Source organism: Coenobita brevimanus, chromosome 98, assembly GCF_032717465.1.
Source record: "Coenobita brevimanus isolate Jiangsu-jjx chromosome 98, ASM3271746v2, whole genome shotgun sequence".
NCBI classification, from domain to species: domain Eukaryota; kingdom Metazoa; phylum Arthropoda; class Malacostraca; order Decapoda; family Coenobitidae; genus Coenobita; species Coenobita brevimanus.
In genome coordinates, this window is record NC_137051.1 from 29291836 (window position 1) to 29311833 (window position 19998).

Here is a 19998-nt window from a genome sequence, read left to right on the forward strand (position 1 = left end):
TACCCAACTTTTGCAAGTCTCCACAAGTCCTTGGGTAGTCCATGAAGGCTCAACACCTGTCTCTGGAGAAAGCTGAATGTAAGTACTATCTGCCATAAAAATTATAATGTTCTAGGGTTAATCTCTGATTTTTGGCAAATATTTTCCTACAGGTACTCAGACCACGATACAACCCCGCCACACGGGGGGGGGGGGTCGGCTGTCGACGGCTGCGGTTTAGGGTTTAAAAAATGAAGAAAACAATGTACCATATAAAGCTGATGGATATTTGCTGTCCATTAGATTTGGACAATATCAGGAGCTTTAAAATAATATGAACAGAATTAATATTGATCTGTAAATATTGACAGAATTAGAATTTCTATCTATCTATCTATCTATTGCCAGACGCCTCAATCCCGTTTGGGGTGGCCACAAACAAATCGCCTCCACATCGCCCTGTCCCCCGCTATTTCACTGCCCCGCTCCCAACTCACTCCCCCCTCTGTCATATACCTCTCCACCCCATCCCTCCATCTCATCCTCGGCCTCCCCCTCCCTCTTCCCCCCTCCACCTCACTCACATACACTCTCTCCGTCAGTCTTTCACCCTCCATCCTCTCCACATGGCCAAACCAGCTCAGTGTATTCCTCCTAATGCTTCCTATCACATCCTCATCCACACCACAACGCTCCTTTATATTCTCATTTGTCAGCCTGTCTCTTCATGTGACTCCACAGGCTCCTCTTAAATAACTCATTTCCACTGCTCTCACTCCTGACTTGTGTCCTTCCAGCAACGTCCAAGCTTCACTTCCATTTGTTAGAGTTGGTATAAAATACTGTCATGTAGTAACTTTTTCACTTCCAACCTCACTTCCTTGCTTCTTATCACTGCTTTCAAGGAACCAGCAACCTTTCTTCCCTGCTGTACCCTTTCAAGCACTTCACCCTCCAAACCTCCATCCTTACTCATCACACTACCCAAGTACTTAAACGTCCTCACATTTTCCAATTCCTCACCATCCAACCTCGCTGTACAATAACTGACTTCACCTCTCTCAAAGACCATCAGTTTACTCTTCCCTACATTTACCTTTAGATTCCGTTTCTTACACACTCTCCCAAACTCATCCACCAAGCCTTGCAGCTCTCCTTCGTCTTCACTCAACAACACAGTATCATCTGCAAACAACAGTACAGGGAGTTTCCAAACACTACCCTTTCTCATCAGGGCCACTCCAACATCCACTACCCTACCTTGTACCTCTTTTATTACCCCATCCATGTACAGATTGAACAACCATGGAGACATGACACATCCCTGTTTCAACCCAACCTTCAAAGAGAAAAATACACTCAGTTCACCATCCACACGCACTGCAGCCTTAGCACCATCATACATACTCTTCACAGCATTCAACAACTTCCCATCTACTCCATATATTCTTAAAACTCTCCACAATCCTTGTCTATCCACCCTGTCATATGCTTTCTCCCCGCTACCTAGTGGCGGACTTCTGGGGGGAGGCGTGGCGGGGGTTCCGCCGGCATAGATCATGGGTCCAGGGCGAGATGGGGCTCGGGCCTGTGCTAGAGGGTACAGGGCATTGCGGTTCCCAGGCTGCCGCTTCCGCCCAATAGAGAGGGGCCCGAACCTGGGAGTAGCGTCCCAGGAGGCTGCCCTATCAGTGGGTGTATAATGGCGGGATAGTTGCAGTGCCAAGACGCGCTTGGAGGGTGTCCCTGCAGCTGTCCTGGCAGGGTGCCCCGAGGCCACTACCACAGCCACTGGTAAGCTGGTGGGCTAGGGGTCCCAGATCCATTGCTTGGACCTGGGATTGTGCGGTGAGTGGAACCTGTGCTGTGTCTGTCCCCATTTATTAATACTGAAGATGACAAAACAAAAAAGGTTTCAAAGCAAGCCTGAGGACAGTAAATCACCCATGGGGATGAGGGTGGGTTCATGGAATGTGGGAAGTTTGAGTGTGAGAGCAGTTGAAGTCGTTGAGGCATTCAGTAGGAGGTGGGTGGACGTGGCGTGTTTGCAGGAAGTCCGGTACAGGGGTGGATCAGCCAGAAAGATTGTTGGGAAGGACTGTTGCTATAAGTTGTTTTGGCAGGGGAGGACAGACGGATATGGAGGTGTTGGTGTGATGGTTGCGGAGAAATGGGTGGAATATGTTATGAATGTTTTGAGAGTAAGCGATAGGATATTGGTTGTGAAAATTCTGTTGGGAAGAAAGATAGCTGTGATTATATCGGCATATGCTCCACAGGCAGGATTGGATGAATCAGAGAAAGATAGATTTTGGGATGATTTAATACGTGTAGTGGGTGGTATGCGGGATGATGAGATAGTGATTTTGGGAGGGGACTTAAATGGTCATGTAGGTGAAGCAGCCCAAGGTTATGAAGGAGTGCATGGGGGATGTGCATATGGTCTAAGGAATGCAGAAGGGGAAAGGATACTCGAGTTTGGGGAGGCAACGGACATGATTGTGTGCAACACATATTTTAGGAAAAGAGACAGTAGGTTAATTACGTATGAGTCTGGGGGAAATAGCAGTCAGATAGATTATTTTCTGGTTAGGAGGGCCGATAGGAGGTTAGTGAGGGATGTTAAAGTTATAGGAAGTGAGGAGTGTGTGCAGCAGCACAAACTATTGATTTGTGATATGGTGCTTAAAGAACAAATGATGAAAAAGAGGACTTATGTACCTAGGAGGAAAATATGGAAGCTGAAAAACCAAGTAGTAAGGGATGCCTTCTATAGCGAGTTGAGGAGAGTGGTGGCTGAACAGGGAGCTGTAGACAGAGGCGTTAATGAACAGTACAGAGCCCTCAAGAACAATTTCTTGAGAGTTACTGATGTAACATGCGGCTGGACAAGAGGACCACCAAGACATAAAGTAACTTGGTGGTGGGATGAGGGTGTAGAAGCTGCAATTAAGGAGAAAAGAAGGCTTTTCCGGGAATGGAAGAAGGGTGGTAGCAAAGAGGAATATTTGGCTGCCAAGCGTAGGGCTAGGAGAGAGGTATATAGGGCAAAGTCTGAGTCACAGAGACAATTACTTGATAACCTAAATCATGGGGAAAGGAAAAATATATTTAGGGTGGCAGGTCAGGTGAAGGGGGATAATCGGGATATCATAGGTGAGCAGTGTGTGAAGAATGATGAAGGAAGGGTAGTGGTGAACAGTGAGGATATTAAAGATGCATGGAGAGAGCATTATAACCGGTTGTTGAATGAGGAGTTTGACTGGGACAGGGAAGGTTTGGAGCCAGCAGATCCAGTGTCTGGCCCTTGGCCTTTGATTGATACTGCTACTGTGAGTGAGGCAATAGGCAGGATGAGGGTGGGGAAGGCAGCAGGTGTGTCTGGGTTGACTGCCGAAATGTTGAAGGCCTCAGGCGATATAGGGGTGAGTTTAGTCACTGACCTGATAAATAGGATTATTTATGAGTGTGTTGTCCCAGATGATTGGCTGAAGAGTGTAATTGTAAATGTGTATAAAGGGAAGGGTGATGCCCTGGAAAGAGGGAATTATAGAGGTATAAAGCTTTTAGATCAGATAATGAAGGTAATGGAGAGAGTTTTAGAAGGTATGATTAGAGAAAGAGTGAATATTGATGAGATGCAGTTTGGGTTTATGCCAGGTAGGGGGACCACTGATGCCATATTCATTGTTCGACAGCTTCAGGAAAAATATATTGGTAGGAGAAGGGATCTTTATTTTGTTTTTGTTGATTTGGAAAAGGCCCTTGACAGAGTCCCTAGAGAGGTGGTGAAGTGGGCAATGAGAAAGCTTGGCTTGGAGGAGTGGCTGGTTAGGGTGGTTATGGCCATGTATGTGGGTGCTCACACCCAGGTAAGAGTGAATGGAGATTTGAGTGATGAGTTTTCCGTGAATGTTGGTGTGCATCAGGGGTCAGTCTTGAGTCCCATGTTGTTTATCATGGTACTTGAAGCCCTTTCACGTGACTTTAGAAACGGACTCCCGTGGGAGTTGTTGTATGCTGATGATTTGGTGTTGATTGCAGAGAATGAAAGGGAGGTGGAGGAAAGGTTTAGGAAGTGGAGAGATGATATGGGGCAAAAGGGTTTAAGGGTAAATGCAGATAAAACAAAAGTGATGATATCTAGGGTTGGTGGCGGTACTGTCAAAGACGAGGGAGAGTGGCCATGTGCAGTTTGCCACAAGGGCGTGGGAAGTAATTCCATCTTGTGCGGTGTGTGTGATAAATGGGTGCATAAGAGATGTAGTGGTATCAGAGGTAGACTGCGAGATAATGCTGATTTTATGTGTACGGCGTGCCGGGGTGAGCAGGTGGAGATCGTCAGACGTGAAAGAATTGAACTTGCTGGTGAATCTCTTGAGTGTGTGGAAGAGTTTTGTTATTTAGGAGACATGTTGTGTGCTGGAGGTGGGGCTGGAGCTAGCTCTGTGGCTAGGGTGAGAAGTGGTTGGAAGAAGTTCAGGGAGCTCTTGCCTCTCCTGACATTGAGGGGGCTCTCCCTACGTGCTAAGGGGTCTTTGTATGCAGCGTGTGTTAGGAGTGTAATGCTGTATGGCAGTGAGACCTGGGCAGTGAAGGAGGAAGACATTCGCCGGCTCAGACCTACAGAAATGACAATGATTAGGTGGATGTGCAGTGCGTCCCTGCGTCCAAGGCCTGGAGGGGCTGGGTTTACAATGGAAGAGTTGAGAGGTAGGATGGGACTGGAGTGTATTGGTGTTGTGATGAGGAGAGGTAGATTGAGGTGGTTTGTACATGTGGAGAGGATGGGGGATGATAGTTGGGTGAGGAAGGTGAGAAGTGTTAATATTGGGGGTGGGGTTATGAGGGGTAGACCGAGAAAGACATGGGACGAGGTCATTAAGTGTGACCTTAGGGTTAAGGGACTGAACAGGGAGGCTGCAATGGATCGTGCAGCATGGAGAGCCGCCATTAGGTGACCAAGGCCGACACATGCAAGCATGTTGGAGCCTTTAAAAACGAAACGAAAACGAAACGAGATCCATGAAAGCCGCATACAACTTCTTTCCCTTCTCTAGGAACTTTTCCACTAAAGATCTAAGAGTGAATATCTGATCTACACAACCTCTTCCCTTCCTAAAGCCTCCCTGTTCTTGTCCAACTAATTCCTCTGTTCTTTCTCTAACTCTGTCAATAAGTATCCTATCATACACTTTTCCCATTATACTAAGAAGACAAATGCCCCTATGATTACCACACACTTCTCTTTCCCCTTTTCCTTTGTGCAAGGGAATAATTATACCTGACTTCCAATCCTCTGGGACTCTACCTTCCTCCCAGGCCAGTCTGCACATTTTCCACATCCGTTGTACTACTATCTCTCCCCCATACTTCAGCATTTCACCACACACTCCATCAATTCCTGGGGCTTTCCCCAATTTTACTTTCTTCATTGCTTCCACAGCTTCTATCCTGCTGGTTTCTTCCTGTCTTCTCACCTCCCTCCTCCCAGCCATTCCCCAGCCACTTATACTCGCATTACTTCCATCCTCTATGTTCTGCAATTCCTTAAAGTGTTCTCTCCATCTGCTCACTTTTTCTCCCTTCTCCACTAGTAATCTACCATTTTTATCTTTCACTCCCGTGCTAACTTCACTTCCACCCTGTCTTACTCTTTTCACCTCTTTCCAGAGCATTTTCTTACAGTCCCTCTACTTTACACTTGATATACAAAAACCTAGTTTCATGACAATGGGTGTCAAAGTTTGTTCAGGCTTTTCTCATGCATTACTTCCTTGTACTTGCTCTTACTATACTACAAATGACATATAATAAAAACAGTCTCCCTACTCTGCACGTAGTAGCTATATCAGAACCTATGCCTCCTCAGGTTGGGCTCCACCACAAAACCTTGCTGACCATACAAAACAATATGCCACATCACTGGCTGCAACAATACCACTCTCACAGCTCACCTACATTTTGAAACTTAAAAGTTCACCTTGTTAGAGAATGTCTTGACATTAGAGGCACAATTCTACCCAGCAATCTGCACTAGCAAACACCCCTGTCATTATGTAACAGCCACGCAACTCAATAGATATAAAATTATCACCACACAAACTTTACCAAACCCTTTTCAGCTACATCCCCCCTCCAGATATTCCAACACTACTGAGGAAAAGAAACATTTACATGCAGAGCTGTACAGCGCCTCACTCAGAATACTGCACTACAAGCCCCCCTCTTGACATTCACTCTTCAGAGGTATCCTTAAATAGCTCTTTCGAGTTCATGTAGCTAGGCTTAGATCAGAACATTACCCAACCCTCCTACGTTACCAGCTCAGATTTGGGTTGGGTAGAATCACAGATGATGTGCCCTGCATGTAGAATAAGTCCATATAACATAAAACATGATGGAGCATTGCAAATACATGCCCTTTAAGACACAAACACATCATCATTGGTGTAAGGAACCTATGTGAAGATCCCATGGGGTAGTTGCATACAGGCAGTCGACTGATCTGCTGTGCCAGGTGTGACTGGGATTCAGCAGCAGCTATCAGTGTACACTGTACTTAAGACAATTTGGCACTTCAGTAGGTGGTTGTTGCAAAATGATCCCACCTAATGTTGATCAGAATGCATTTTATTGCATGCATGAGATGTTTCCTCATCTCACCAGTATTGTAATTCTAAACGTATTAAGGTGATACTGTAATAGATTACTTTCCTTGGGACATTACAAGCTGCATTGATGGTTTAGGGTATTATTGCCTTTGTCATGTACGATACTTTTTGGAGCTGGAGAGCTAAATGACAACTAATACTGTATCATATTTTAACTTCTTTTCAGGAGCGGGGGGGAATGGATATCTTCTGCCATGGCAACTTGGCCCTCAAGCAGCAGCTAGACAATGAGTTTGATTTGCTATTTGTGGCAGTATACCAAAACATACTGCAGCTTTCTTATGTTGACAAGTTCCTCTCTGACATCCAGCGGGAGTTTAGGGAGCGTTACCGTGACCAGCTACGCCAAGGCCTTTACTATCAGGTGAGAACACTTTCTGATTACCAAAGCTTATCATTAGTACCAATTGCAACAGAACCTTTATTATCAACAGTACACTGATTTTCCGAGTTTCATGGTGTCTAAGTTCCACATAATGACTGCGAACGTTATGTACACAACAAAAAAGAGAGCAACTGACAGCAGAAACAAAATTGTTGGGTTATGTAGTATTCAGAGAGTGCCTGTTTATAAATACTATAGTAGATGTGCATTGTTTAACAAGGAGGTTAGCATATAAGAGTGGAACAGCATGATTTATACAGGAATCCCTCCTTAGCTGAAAGTGTTACGTCAAGAAAGGCCTTTCAGTTAGCGATTTTTTGGATTTTGATTGATATAACATGGTTTCTTTAGGGTTGTGTCAAGTAGCCATTGAAGGTTACACTATGTCATTTTAGTCAGCCCCCCTTCCTACATATCTGGTCATGATATATTCATTACATGCTTACTGCACCACAGTACTGTACTGTAAGTGGAGTAGAAGTCGCTCAGCCCTCAGTAACACTCATAGTAGCATAATACCTGCAACAGAAATAACACAACACTCCATATTCCAGGTATAAGTATACGAAGCCATGTAGAGGGTTGTGTAGTGGGTGACACCAATGGCGGTGGTGTTAAACAGACAAGTCCCATTAACTTCAGTTGTTAGCTGATTAACCTAGTGAAAAGTGAAAATACAGTGGAATCTCCTAAATCGCCTGATCCTAAAAAGTGGATTCATAAAACGCAGCAACAGTTTGCAGTATCATTAATGTGTGGAAATTACATGAAATTTGTGAATGCAATGTCAGAAGGATGCTTTTCTGATGCCTCGTGTAATACTGTACATGTCACCATTACCTTAAGCCCGCGCATCATGCCAGGCATAAACCAGTTATAGTCAAGCATAGTAATTACTAAACTAATCATATTCAAGCATAGCCCTTACTGTAAGCCAATCACAGCACTTTTCTCCCATGCCAGACATAAGGACACATGTGCTTGATGCCCTGGCACCTGGCTAAGTGCATTGTTTCCTCCCCATTGTTAGTGTGAGGTTTTGAGGTGGTGAGAGGATTTTTTTTTTTTTTTTTTTTTTTTTTTTTTTTTTTTTTCCCTGTGCTTCTTCCCCCTGCCCAGAGTTACCATGGCAGATCATAATCCTCCTAATCCTGCAACTTCTTCAAGGAAGGGGAAGGAGAAGAAGCGGCAGTCAGCATTAACTTACACCCAAAAGTTAGATGTAATAAGGAGGATTGACGGCGGCGAGAAGGCCAAAGTTGCCTGCCATTACAGACTCAGCGAGGTAATTCTTTACCAGACAAGCATGGCATTTCCAGCTATATTGTAACAAACTCACGATCTTAAATTAAGCTATTTTGGTACATACGGAACACAGATAGTTAACTGTTGAATTGTGACTGCAAGAAGTGAGTGGAAAAAAAAAACAAAATACAGGAAAACCTCAATGTAATGGCATTTATTCTAATGGCAACCACAAACTAACAGCACAAATCTCCCGAGGAATATTTATGCAAAAAAAATTTTAAATTCCCCCCAAATGGGTAAAAATTAGAAAGAAATTCAAATGTGGCGGTTGCCGTGTGCATCTCGATCGTCTGTTTGCAGTTTCCCACCAACTGGGTATGTTTGTGCTCACCCAGTCTTCCTCCTGCCGAGCCTGACCCCAAAGCGAAAAATCACACGGCACTTCATACGAGGTTTGCCGAGGATACGATGGTAAATCGGCACGGTAATGTGGTAAAATTGCCGACAATACCACGGGCATTTGGAATTCATCTGGATGGATTCCTGCCGAGGATACGACGGGCAAAACAGTGTGACCAAAACCCAAGCAACTCATCAGAAAATATATCGTTCTACAGCACTGAACATTTAGCCTAACACTGAATACTTATTAATATTTTTTAATAAATTGAAACCCTTATAAAGAGTTAATATTTCCTATACCGGTACCTAGGAAACTGTGATGTCGATAAAATAATTATGTGTTTACAACTGAGGACTCCACTGCAGGTAGACATACTGCTACCAGTCGCCACCTGAAAACGTCACAACAACAACTCCTGGGTAATGTGATGTGATGTATACATCTCATCAGCGTGTGTACCTGTTTGTAAACAAAGTTGCTTCCCCTTATTCTCTGCCGAGTCAGCGACAGCGATCACTTTCCACAGTCGCGAGATGGGGATTTGGCAACAGTGTGAGAAGCATGTCGTGTGCTGAGCATACGAGGAACATGTGTGATAGCGTCCAAGTTTTATTCCACTTAAATCTTCCTCGGCCGTTCCTGATACGAGGTACTGTGTGATACCCCCTTAACTTACCTGGATTACTGTACTGTACTTACCTGGATTACTGTACGGTACTGTACTACGGTACAACACCACACCTACTTGCTTTCTTTTGTTCTGAATATAATATTTTTTTATTGATTTTGAATGTCTGCACATGTTTAAATGCTTAAAAATGTGTTAAAATGTGTTATCGTGAGTTCCAGGGGTATCGATAGGTGTAAGCCCCAATCTAACGGAATTTCATTTTTTGCGCATGCTCAGGGCCCCCTAGGGTGCTGTTAACCCCTAGGGTACGCAATTCTCCAGCCTCGAATGCCCCCCAGGATGCAAAAACAGGCCTTTTTTTCTACTTGAGAAAGGTTAAAAGTTTTATGCCCGATATATAGAGCTTGAATTTACACACCTGAAAACGCAAACCTCACCCTCCTAGACCCAATAGTTACCGAGCTATGGCCCGTCAAAGTTTATAATAGTTACCTGTCACGGCCCCGCCGAGAAAGAAAATACGCCACTCTCACCCATTTTCTTCACAAAAATACGTACATAAAGCACCAAAATCAATTTTTTTTTGGTATGTATTGATGTTATAAACCATTGTAATGTGCTTAGAAAAAATAAAATGGTGACAAACGCCACCAATAAATATGATAAATCTATCTGTCTATCTCTATCTATCTATAGCCCGACACCCTAATCCCACAAAGGGTGGCCGCAGACAAAACACCTCCAAGTCGCTCTGTTACCCACCATATGACTACCTTCCCCCCAACTCACCCCCCCCTCCCTCATATACCTCTCAACTCCATCCCTCCACCTCATCCTCGGTCTACCTTTCCCTCTCCCTCCCCCCACCTCACCTACATACACCCTCTTAGTCAGTCTTTCACTCTCCATTCTCTTCACATGTCCAAACCACCTCAGTGTATTTCTCCTAATCTTCTCAACCACATCCACATCCACCCCACAGCATTCCTTCACTTCATTCGTCAACCTGTCCCTCCACATCACTCCACATGCTCCTCTCAAGTAACTCATTTCCATTGCTCTCACTCATGACTTGTTCCCCTCTTGCAAGGTCCATGCCTCGCTTCCATACGTCAGGGTAGGGATCACAATACTATCATCCCCCAAAGTTCCATCCTTACTCGTCACACTACCCAAGTACTTGAATGCACTCACATTCTCCATATCCTCACCGTCCAACCTCACTGCACACTCTGTGACTTCATTCCTCTCAAACACCATAACTTAACTTTTTTTTACATTAACTTTCAGATTCCTCCTCCTACACACTGTCCCAAATTCATTCACCAAACCTTGCAACTCCCATTCATATTCACTCAACAGTACTGTATCATCAGCAAACAGCAATACCGGAAGCTTCCAGATCTCACCCTCATTCATTAGAGCCACCCCCACATCCACTGCCCTTCCCTGCACCTCCTTTACAACCCCATCCATGTATATATTAAACAGCCATGGAGACATCACACAACCCTGTTTCAGTCCCACATTGAGATCAAAGAACTCACTCAGCTCACCATCCACTCGCACCGTAGCCCTAGCTCCCTCGTACATACTCTTCGCGGCACTCAGCAATTTCCCCTCCACTCCATATATTCTTAATACATTCCACATACCTTGCCTGTCTATTCTGTCATAAGCTTTCTCCAAGTCCATGAAGGCAGCATACACTTTCCTTCCCTTCTCTAGATACTTCTCCACTAAACATCTTAGAACAAATATCTGATCTACACACCCTTTTCCCTTCCTAAATCCCCCTTGTTCTTCTCCAACTAGCTCCTTTGTCATATGCCTAACCTTATCAATGAGTATTCTACCATATATTTTACCAGTCACACTAAGTAGGCAAATACCCCTATGGTTACCACATACTTCTCTCTCCCCTTTTCCTTTGTATAAAGGAACAATTATACCTGATTTCCAGTCCTCTGGAACCCTTCCCTCTTCCCAAGCCAATCTACACAACTTCCATATCCACTCCACAACAATCTCACCCCCATACCTAAGCATTTCACCACACACTCCATCAATTCCTGGGGCCTTTCCCAACTTAATCTTCTTCATCGCTTCCACTACTTCCGCCCTACTGATCTATTCCTCCCTCCTCTCATCTCTTCTTCTCCCAGCCATTCCCCAACCACTTATACTCGCACTGCTCTCACTCTCTACATTCAACAAATCCTCAAAGTGCTCCTTCCATCTCCTCAGTTTCTCTCTCTTCTCCACCAGCAATCTATTATTCCTATCTTTCACTCCCCTACTATTTCCCCTGTCACACTGCCTTACTTTCTTTACCTCCTTCCAAAACAATTTCTTACTCTCCCTCCATTTCACACTCAGATTCCTCCCAAACTCTTCATCCACTTTCTTTTTACTCCTTCACCAGTCTTTTAACCTCCCTTCTCCTGCTCACATATACCTTCTCCTGCTCACATATATGATAAATACTGTAGTAAAAATTATCCTCCCCTCCTCTCCCCTCCCCATATCTCCAATCGCCTCCCTCGCCTTCCCTTCCCTCCCCTCCTCTTTCCTCCCCTCCCCTTGCCTAACTTCCCTTCCCCCCTCCCCTCCCTGCTTAGTTGTGAAATCTAGCTAGGGAAAATGGTCATGAACCAATAAAAATATGATAAATACAGGTAGTAAAAATTATCCTCCTCTCCCCATACCTCCAGCCCCCTCCCTCCCCTTCCCTTCCCTCCCCCTCCTCTTTCCTCCCTTCCCTTCCCTCCCCTCACCTAATCTCCCCTCCCTCCTTTCCCCTCCCTCCTTCCCAAGCTGTCAAATCTAGCTATACTGTATTCGTTCCTTTTCGTTTTTGAAGGCTCCAACATGTTTGCATGCGTCGGCATAAAATAAAATTTCTTTTTCGAGTGGGTTTTGAATGAAGACAGCTAAAATAATTGTGGTGTGCATATCTGTATGCAGAGACACAAATAAATTACAGGTAATGATTCAAGAACACGCGCCATAAAGCGTAAAAAATATGCAATATTCGAGGCTGGGGAGGTAAAGATACTGCATGCTACGGGGTGGGGGTGAGGGTAGGGGTTGGGGGTGGGGGTGGGGGGTTGGGGGTAGGGATGGGAGGTGGTAAGGCCAGGAGGGGGAGTATGGGGATGGAGGAATGGGAGGAGACCACCACAAGACACAAAGGAAGGGCCCCAGTGGAGTACAGGGACATGGAGGAAGAGTAGGGGGGAAATACCCTCCCCCAGTCATGGGGTGATCCACATGGGAGGGGGGAGATGCATGAGGAGGGTGTGGGAGTGATGGTGATGGTTGTAAGAGCTGTGGGAGGTAGGGTAGCAACAAGGTAGTGGGGTAGAGGGACGTGGCGAGAGGGAGGTGGGAGGTACACCCCCCACCGCCTGGGTACGGGCCTGGGTCCCCCCTCTGGTGTGTCCAACACTTAGTTCTGATTGGTTAGAAGCCATCTGCGTCACATTTGGGGTGAAGCCAGCTGCTGCCAGTTTTTTGTGGATGTTGCACGATTGGTGTTGCTCCTCCTTTTAAGAAATTGCGTAAAAAGCCCGATCAATGACATTAGTACTTTAGGGATTAAATCAAGGTTTTACTGTATACCTATTTTGAGGTATTTAACCCCTTATTTACCAAAAATGTGTTTTGATGTACCCCCGTACATCGCCCATAAACATCCGTGAGACATCAGAACCGCAACCGTGGTACACTGGTACACCCTCTAATGAATGGCAGCTGATGGGCCTCAGGGGACCCCGGTAAGGCTGTTTCTGAGGACCTCATGTTAGCAACAGCTCTGTGTTTTGACAACAAAGACTGTGATGAAGTTCTGACGAATTCAGACATCATAAGATACGTCATGACTGAGTTGCGGTGGCACCAATGACTTGGTCACTCATCTGTGATGTAACCTCTTTTAGACCAATCATTATTTTATTTATAATTTCTACTACAGATATCGTACTGTATTTTCTGCTGACATACGGCAAAATTTACACCCCTTGGCCTGCCTGAGAGAGTCAGTTACCACGCACTTGACCACGAGAGAGGGTGTACAGGATATTTTTTTCTCATGGCGTCTCTGGGGGATTCCGATAGTGACGAGTTTATTCCTCACGAGGATACTTATTTAGATGTATCAGATGATGATGCAGCAGTGTCTGATGTGTCAGTAGATGACTGTGATCCTGAAAATGATAGCGAGGTTGATGTGAGTGAGGAGGAGGAGGAAATTAGTAGTGAGCTTAGTGACGCTGCACTCTCGGCAACAAGTGGGTCAAGGTCGCTATCACCATCATGTGTGTCCACACACTTCATGCTCAGCTTATAAGGTAAATAAATAAGCCATCCATCTGTGCAGGACATTTTTTTCAAGCCAGTGTGTACAGTAGTTACCTGGGTAACAGTACTTCAGCATAAGATGTGTAAACTTATATACCGTAATGATTTATTTTATGATCCTTTTTTATTACCATCATCATCATGCTGCGTTTATATGATCATCAGTATACAAACAAATCACAAAGAGTGAATAGTTTCGACATGGCAAAAAATATACACTACCCCTCACACCACGGGAGTGGGAGCTATCAGGTCGGTATGGGGGGTAAACGTAGTGTTTACACTGGGGGGAGGGGTCGGTAAAGAAGGGGTTAAGGAAGCGGACAGGTCACCTGTGGCAGTGTTGACCAACGATCTCTCCAACTGGCTTCATTGTTTACCAACCACCACACCGACTGGACGCGCCAGTGTATCGTGCATTGTAAATCCTCATTTGTGGCTTTCAGAAGTAAGTTTATAAAAATGTCAAATAGTTGTGGTAATCCAGGAAAAAGAAGTAATCTGTGAAAGATTCTTTTCAGTAGATAATATGGAAAGGCTGTGCCCATTTGGTAAAGAATTAATCTCAACAGTAATCCTTTATAAATGGATCGATGACTCTTACGACGACATAGAGGCAGCTGAGGGCGATGACAATACTGCTTCTATTGTCTCCACACTGGACTTTGAGGGGTTGATGAGGACGAAGCGCCACAGAGGCGACAGCATGAGGTGGCAGCACACTTACCTCTTGCTGAGGGGCTGTAGTCCATCTCAAGTCTCGGAACCCCTCCACCTTCCCCAACCCTCTCAAGCAATGTCATGAATCAGAGCCAGGTAAAAATCTTACAATATGTTCATTCGCTATAACCCATGGTGTCCGGCATTTATTTCCTCTGACCCTTCTCTTAGCCGGGCATTTCAGAGAAAATCACCTTATTTAAAACCTTAATGTCTTAGCTAATACTTTACCAGAAATAAAAAACTACAGGTATACTCTGGTTTAACGATGCATTTGGTTAGGTAAAAGCCATCATTAGGCAGGGTATCATATATCGGGGTAGATTTAACAGGTAAAGTAATGGGATGCATTTTTCAGCCTTGGGTTTCCCCCCCCCCCCAGCCAAGTCCAAAACCCACCCGAATGAGCCCCAAAACAAGTATAAAGCCAATCGAAATGGCCTAACAGCTGTAACAGAAGCTAACCTAAGCCTAGCACATGTAAATAACTCACTAAAACCAACAAATAAGATCTGAAAATTGTCAATTATGTCTGGAAAAATTCAAGCTTTGTAAACTGTACCTCAAAATGACATTGTTCACCCCACCTATGGCTAAAACAGTTTTAAATCAACCTAAACACACAATTTTAGTCTAAAATATCATCAAAATCGGTAAAAAAATCAAAACCCATCATTAAACCGGTGTTTGGCCATTATTAGGTGAGGTATGGTGGTACTTCTATCCCCATCGTTAAGCCGGGGTATTGCGTCTAGGGATATCGTATCTCGAGGTATACCTGTAAGTGTCATAATGCTTACCAATCCTTTGACTTCAAGCTGATGGCCTCAGATTGTCCCTGAAGTCGGAGAGAGAGAGAGAGAGAGAGTTGGGAATTGGGGCTACTTTTGTTTTTTCTTTTTTTTGCCTGTGTCCGTATGCATGGCTGAGGTGCGGTGGCACAGCTAAGGCTTATACTAGCCCTCCACAGTAATAACACTGCCAGAAGACCGCAGTCAACCACAAACACCATTTCCATGTAGGTTTTAAGAAGTGTGACATGAGTGCGGTTACTATAGCTACGACCTTAAGGCAGGCTGGCTCAGCTCACAAACACCTCACCACCGTGCCACCATGCCGCCACCAGGGTCTTACACCACACACACACACACACACACACACACACACACACACACACACACACACACACACACACACACACACGGGAGACATCAAGGAGTGCAGATGTGGGCCGACAGCGCTGCATACCGAGCCAGCACGGCCAGTGGCATTACCTAAATTACTATCTTTATATGAGTCAAGCTCTGTACCAGGTTAGACTAAATGGTTTTTTATTACTAAAAAAACAAAATAAGAAAAAGTTTAAACAAGACTTGTTCAAACAGAAAAGAGAACCGAGTATCAAAAGAATGTGCTCAGTCAGCTGATGTTTGTTTAGACTACAACTGCCCCAGGGAATGTAAGTACTGTACTCTGTGCTTTTAGTATTGCAAAATGGCCACATACTACCCCATGGGGGTAGGTTTTTTTTTTCAAGAATACTCCCCCAGTATCCCTGCTTGTCGTAAAAGGTGACTAAAAGGGTTGGTGGAGGGTTAGTGCCCCTCCCCAGAAAACAACTAACTAAAAAAAGAAACGATAAGCTTCGGACAAGGACTGACCAAACGATGACGACCAAGGACCGAACAAAGGACGTGGTTATCGGAACGTGGAATGTAAGGGGAGCGAATGATGAGGTGAAAGAGGGAGAGATTGTCCAGGTGCTTGAGGGTGCGAAAGTGGATGTATGTGGAATAACTGAAACAAAATGGAGAGGAGAAAGTGTGAGAGAATGGGAGTATGGATGGGGTATATGTGCAGGAGTAGGTGAGAATGAGAGGGCAAAGGAAGGAGTATGTATAGTTGTGAGTAAAAGATGGAAGAAGAGCATAAGACAGTATGGATCAGTTGGGTCAAGGATTGTGTGGGTAAGATTGAAAGTTGGAATACAAATGTGGGTGATTGTGTGTGTGTATGCGCCAACGCAAGATCGTGCTAGAAGAGTGAGAGAAGAGTTCTGGACAAATGTAGAGGTGTGCATGGAAAAATTTGGAAAGATTGAGAGAGTGTTTTTGATCGGTGATATGAATGGTAAAGTAGGGAATGTGATGGTGGATGAAATAGTTGGTGAGTGGGGTGTGCCTGCAGAGATAGATGAGAATGGCAGTGCGTTAGTGGACATTTGTGCTGGGAGGGGGTTGGTGATAGCCAATACCCTCTTCAGGCATAAAATGATCCACAGGTATACATGGCGAGTGATGAGAAGGGTGGGTGGTGAACTGAATGAAAGAAAGGCAATGATTGATTATGTGTGTGTGGATGAAAGGATGTGAAGATGTATAATGGATGCAAGAGCTTATAGAGGTTGGGGGAGTGGTCTTTCTGACCACTACTTGGTGGTGGCTAGAATTAGGATTCGAGTAAGATGGAGGAATAGAAGAAGGGAAAGATGAGAGGAAGGAGTAGTTTCAAGGAGAGTGGAAAGGTTACAAGAGGATGAGAAAAAGGCAGAGTATAAGAGAGAAGTGGAGGAACGATTGGGCAAATATGAAATGGAGCAGATGGGAGACGTGGAAGGTGTGTGTAGGATATTTACAGAAGAAATATGTGTAGCATGTGATGTGGTGTGTGGAAGGAAGAGAAGAGGGAGGGGGGTGCAAGGAACAGCGTGGTGGACTGAAGAGGTAGGACAGGCTGTGGCACAAAAGAAGAAAGTATACAGTGAATGGATGAGAAATAGGGGCGTGGAAGAAGTTGAGAGGCGGAAGAGAGAGTTATATGTAGAAAGAAAGAGAGAGGTGAAAAGATTAGTAAGAGAGAGTAAGAAGAGAGTGGATGAGGAATTTGGAAGGAATTTGAGTGTGAAGTGGAGGGACTGTAAGAAAATGTTCTGGAAAGAGGTGAAAAGAGTAAGACAGGGTGGAAGTGAAGTTAGCACGGGAGTGAAAGATAGAAATGGTAGATTACTAGTGGAGAAGGGAGAAAAAGTGAGCAGATGGAGAGAACACTTTAAGGAACTGTTGAACATAGAGGATGGAAGTAATGCGAGTATAAGTGGCTGGGGAATGGCTGGGAGAAGGAGGGAGGTGAGAAGACAGGAAGAAATCAGTAGGATAGAAGTTGTGGAAGCAATGAAGAAAGTTAAATCGGGGAAAACCCCAGGGATTGATGGAGTGTGTGGTGAAATGCTGAAGCATGGGGGAGAGATAGTAGTAGAATGGATGTGGAAGATGCGCAGATTGGCCTGGGAGGAAGATAGAGTCCTGGAGGATTGGAAGTCAGGTATAATTATTGCCTTTTACAAAGGAAAAGGGGAAAGAGAAGTGTGTGGTAATCATAGGGGCATTTGTCTTCTTAGTATAATAGGAAAAGTGTATGGTAGGATACTTATTGACAGAGTTAGAGAAAGAACAGAGAAATTAGTTGGAGAAGAACAGGGAGGCTTTAGGAAGGGAAGAGGTTGTGTAGATCAGATATTCACTCTTAGATCTTTAGTGGAAAAGTTTCTAGAGAAGGGAAAGAAGTTGTATGTGGCTTTCATGGATTTGGAGAAAGCATATGACAGGGTGAATAGACAAGGATTGTGGAAAGTGTTAAGAATATATGGAGTAGATGGGAAGTTGTTGAATGCTGTGAAGAGTATGTACGATGGTGCGAAGGCTGCAGTGTGTGTGGATGGTGAACTAAGTGAATTTTTCTCTTTGAAAGTTGGTTTGAAACAGGGATGTGTCATGTCTCCATGGTTGTTCAATCTGTACATGGATGGGGTAATAAAAGAGGTACAAGGTAGGGTAGTGGATGTTGGAGTGGCCCCGGTGAGAGAGGATAGTGTTTGGAAACTCCCTGTACTGTTGTTTGCAGATGATACTGTGTTGTTGAGTGAAGACGAAGGGGAGCTGCAAGGCTTTGGTGGATGAGTTTGGGAGAGTGTGTAAGAAATGGAATCTAAAGGTGAATGTAGGGAAGAGTAAAGTGATGGTCTTTGAGAGGGGTGAAGTCAGTGAATGTACAGCGAGGTTGGATGGTGAGGAATTGGAAAATGTGAGTACGTTTAAGTACTTGGGTAGTGTGATGAGTAAGGATGGAGATTTGGAGGGTGAAGTGCTTGAAAGGGTACAGCAGGGAAGAAAGGTTGCTGGTTCTTAGAAGCAGTAATAAGAAACAGGGAAGTGAGCATGGAAGTGAAAAAGTCACTACATGACAGTATTGTGATACCAACTCTAACGTATATGAGGCTTGGACATTGTTGGAAGGACACAAGTCAAGAGTGAGAGCAGTGGAAATGAGTTATTTAAGAGGAGCCTGTGGAGTCACATGGAGAGACAGGCTGACGAATGAGGATATAAAGGAGCATTGTGGTGTGGTTGTGGATGTGATAGGAAGCGTTATGAGGAACACACTGAGGTGGTTTGGCCATGTGGAGAGAATGGAGGGTGAAAGACTGATGAAGAGAGTGTATGTGAGTGAGGTGGAGGGGTGAAGAGGGAGGGGGAGGCCGAGGGTGAGATGGAGGGATGGAGTGGAGAGGTATATGAGAGAGGGGGGTGTGAGTTGGGAGCAGGGCAGTGAAATGGCGGGGGACAGGGCGACTTGGAGGCGATTTGTTTGTGGCCACCCCAAATGGGATTAAGGCGTCTGGCAATAGATAGATAGATAGAAAAGGGATAAAGGTAGAAAGCAAGATGATGATTTCTGCCAAGAACTGGTTGAATTGGAGACTCAGAATAGACTGGTTGAGCATGTACACAAACTGGAAATGGCCTTTCAAAATGAGATTGATGAAATAAAGAAGCAGATGCACTTGCAAAAGGAAGAAATATAAAAACTAGGAAGGGAGGTCAACAAGAAAGACACAACCATTAGTGAACTAACAGTGGAATTGAGTACACTTAGGATGAAAATGAGTGAAATGGCAAGTACAGTAGTCAACCACGAGAGTATTATGGAAGAGTTCAAAAATGATACAGAGACAGTTAGGCAAGTAAGCAGTCTGATAGACCAGAGCAGTGATATTGAGGAGAAGATAACACAGGTGAATGAAGCTGTGCAAAGCTACAAAAATGATGTGGAAACCACGTATACTGAAATGGTGAAAGTAAAGAAAGACTTAGAAACAAGGGTGGAAGAAAAAAGCATTAAAAAGGAAGTGAAAAGAATAATCTAAAACAATCCAAAGTTAGTCAGAGTTTCAGTAGATATCAACAAATCTATAGTAATCACTGGTATAGAAGAGGAAGAAGTAAAAAACAAGATCTCAGGAGACAAAAAGGAGATGGCAAATGTAATGAGCTTATTGATTGGGAAAATGAGCTTAGAGGACAAGATTTAAATGCTGTATATAAAAAATTCTGTGAATTCTATGAAATAGGAGTCCAGAAGTACATCCCATAGCACAAAGAAACAGATAAGAAAATACAGAAATGGTTCAATACAGACTGTAAAAAATCAAAAGAAAGAAGAGATTTGTTGTGGAATAGATACAGAAGACACTATAGTGAAAGGGCATATAATAATTACAAACAGGCAAGAAACTATTATACAAGAATAATGAGGGAAG

General features: G+C 44.3%; 1 protein-coding gene across 2 annotated transcripts in view; it reads left to right on the top strand.

Moving 5' to 3' along the window:
• SrpRalpha (signal recognition particle receptor alpha) overlaps nt 1–19998 on the top strand; it is a 409651-nt gene that overhangs the window by 53664 nt on the left and 335989 nt on the right. For both annotated transcript variants that reach the window (XM_080283804.1, XM_080283805.1), the window contains exon 2: nt 6820–7017. In XM_080283804.1, coding sequence (XP_080139930.1) covers nt 6820–7017 — 198 coding nt within the window. The remainder of the gene's footprint in view (nt 1–6819; nt 7018–19998) is intronic.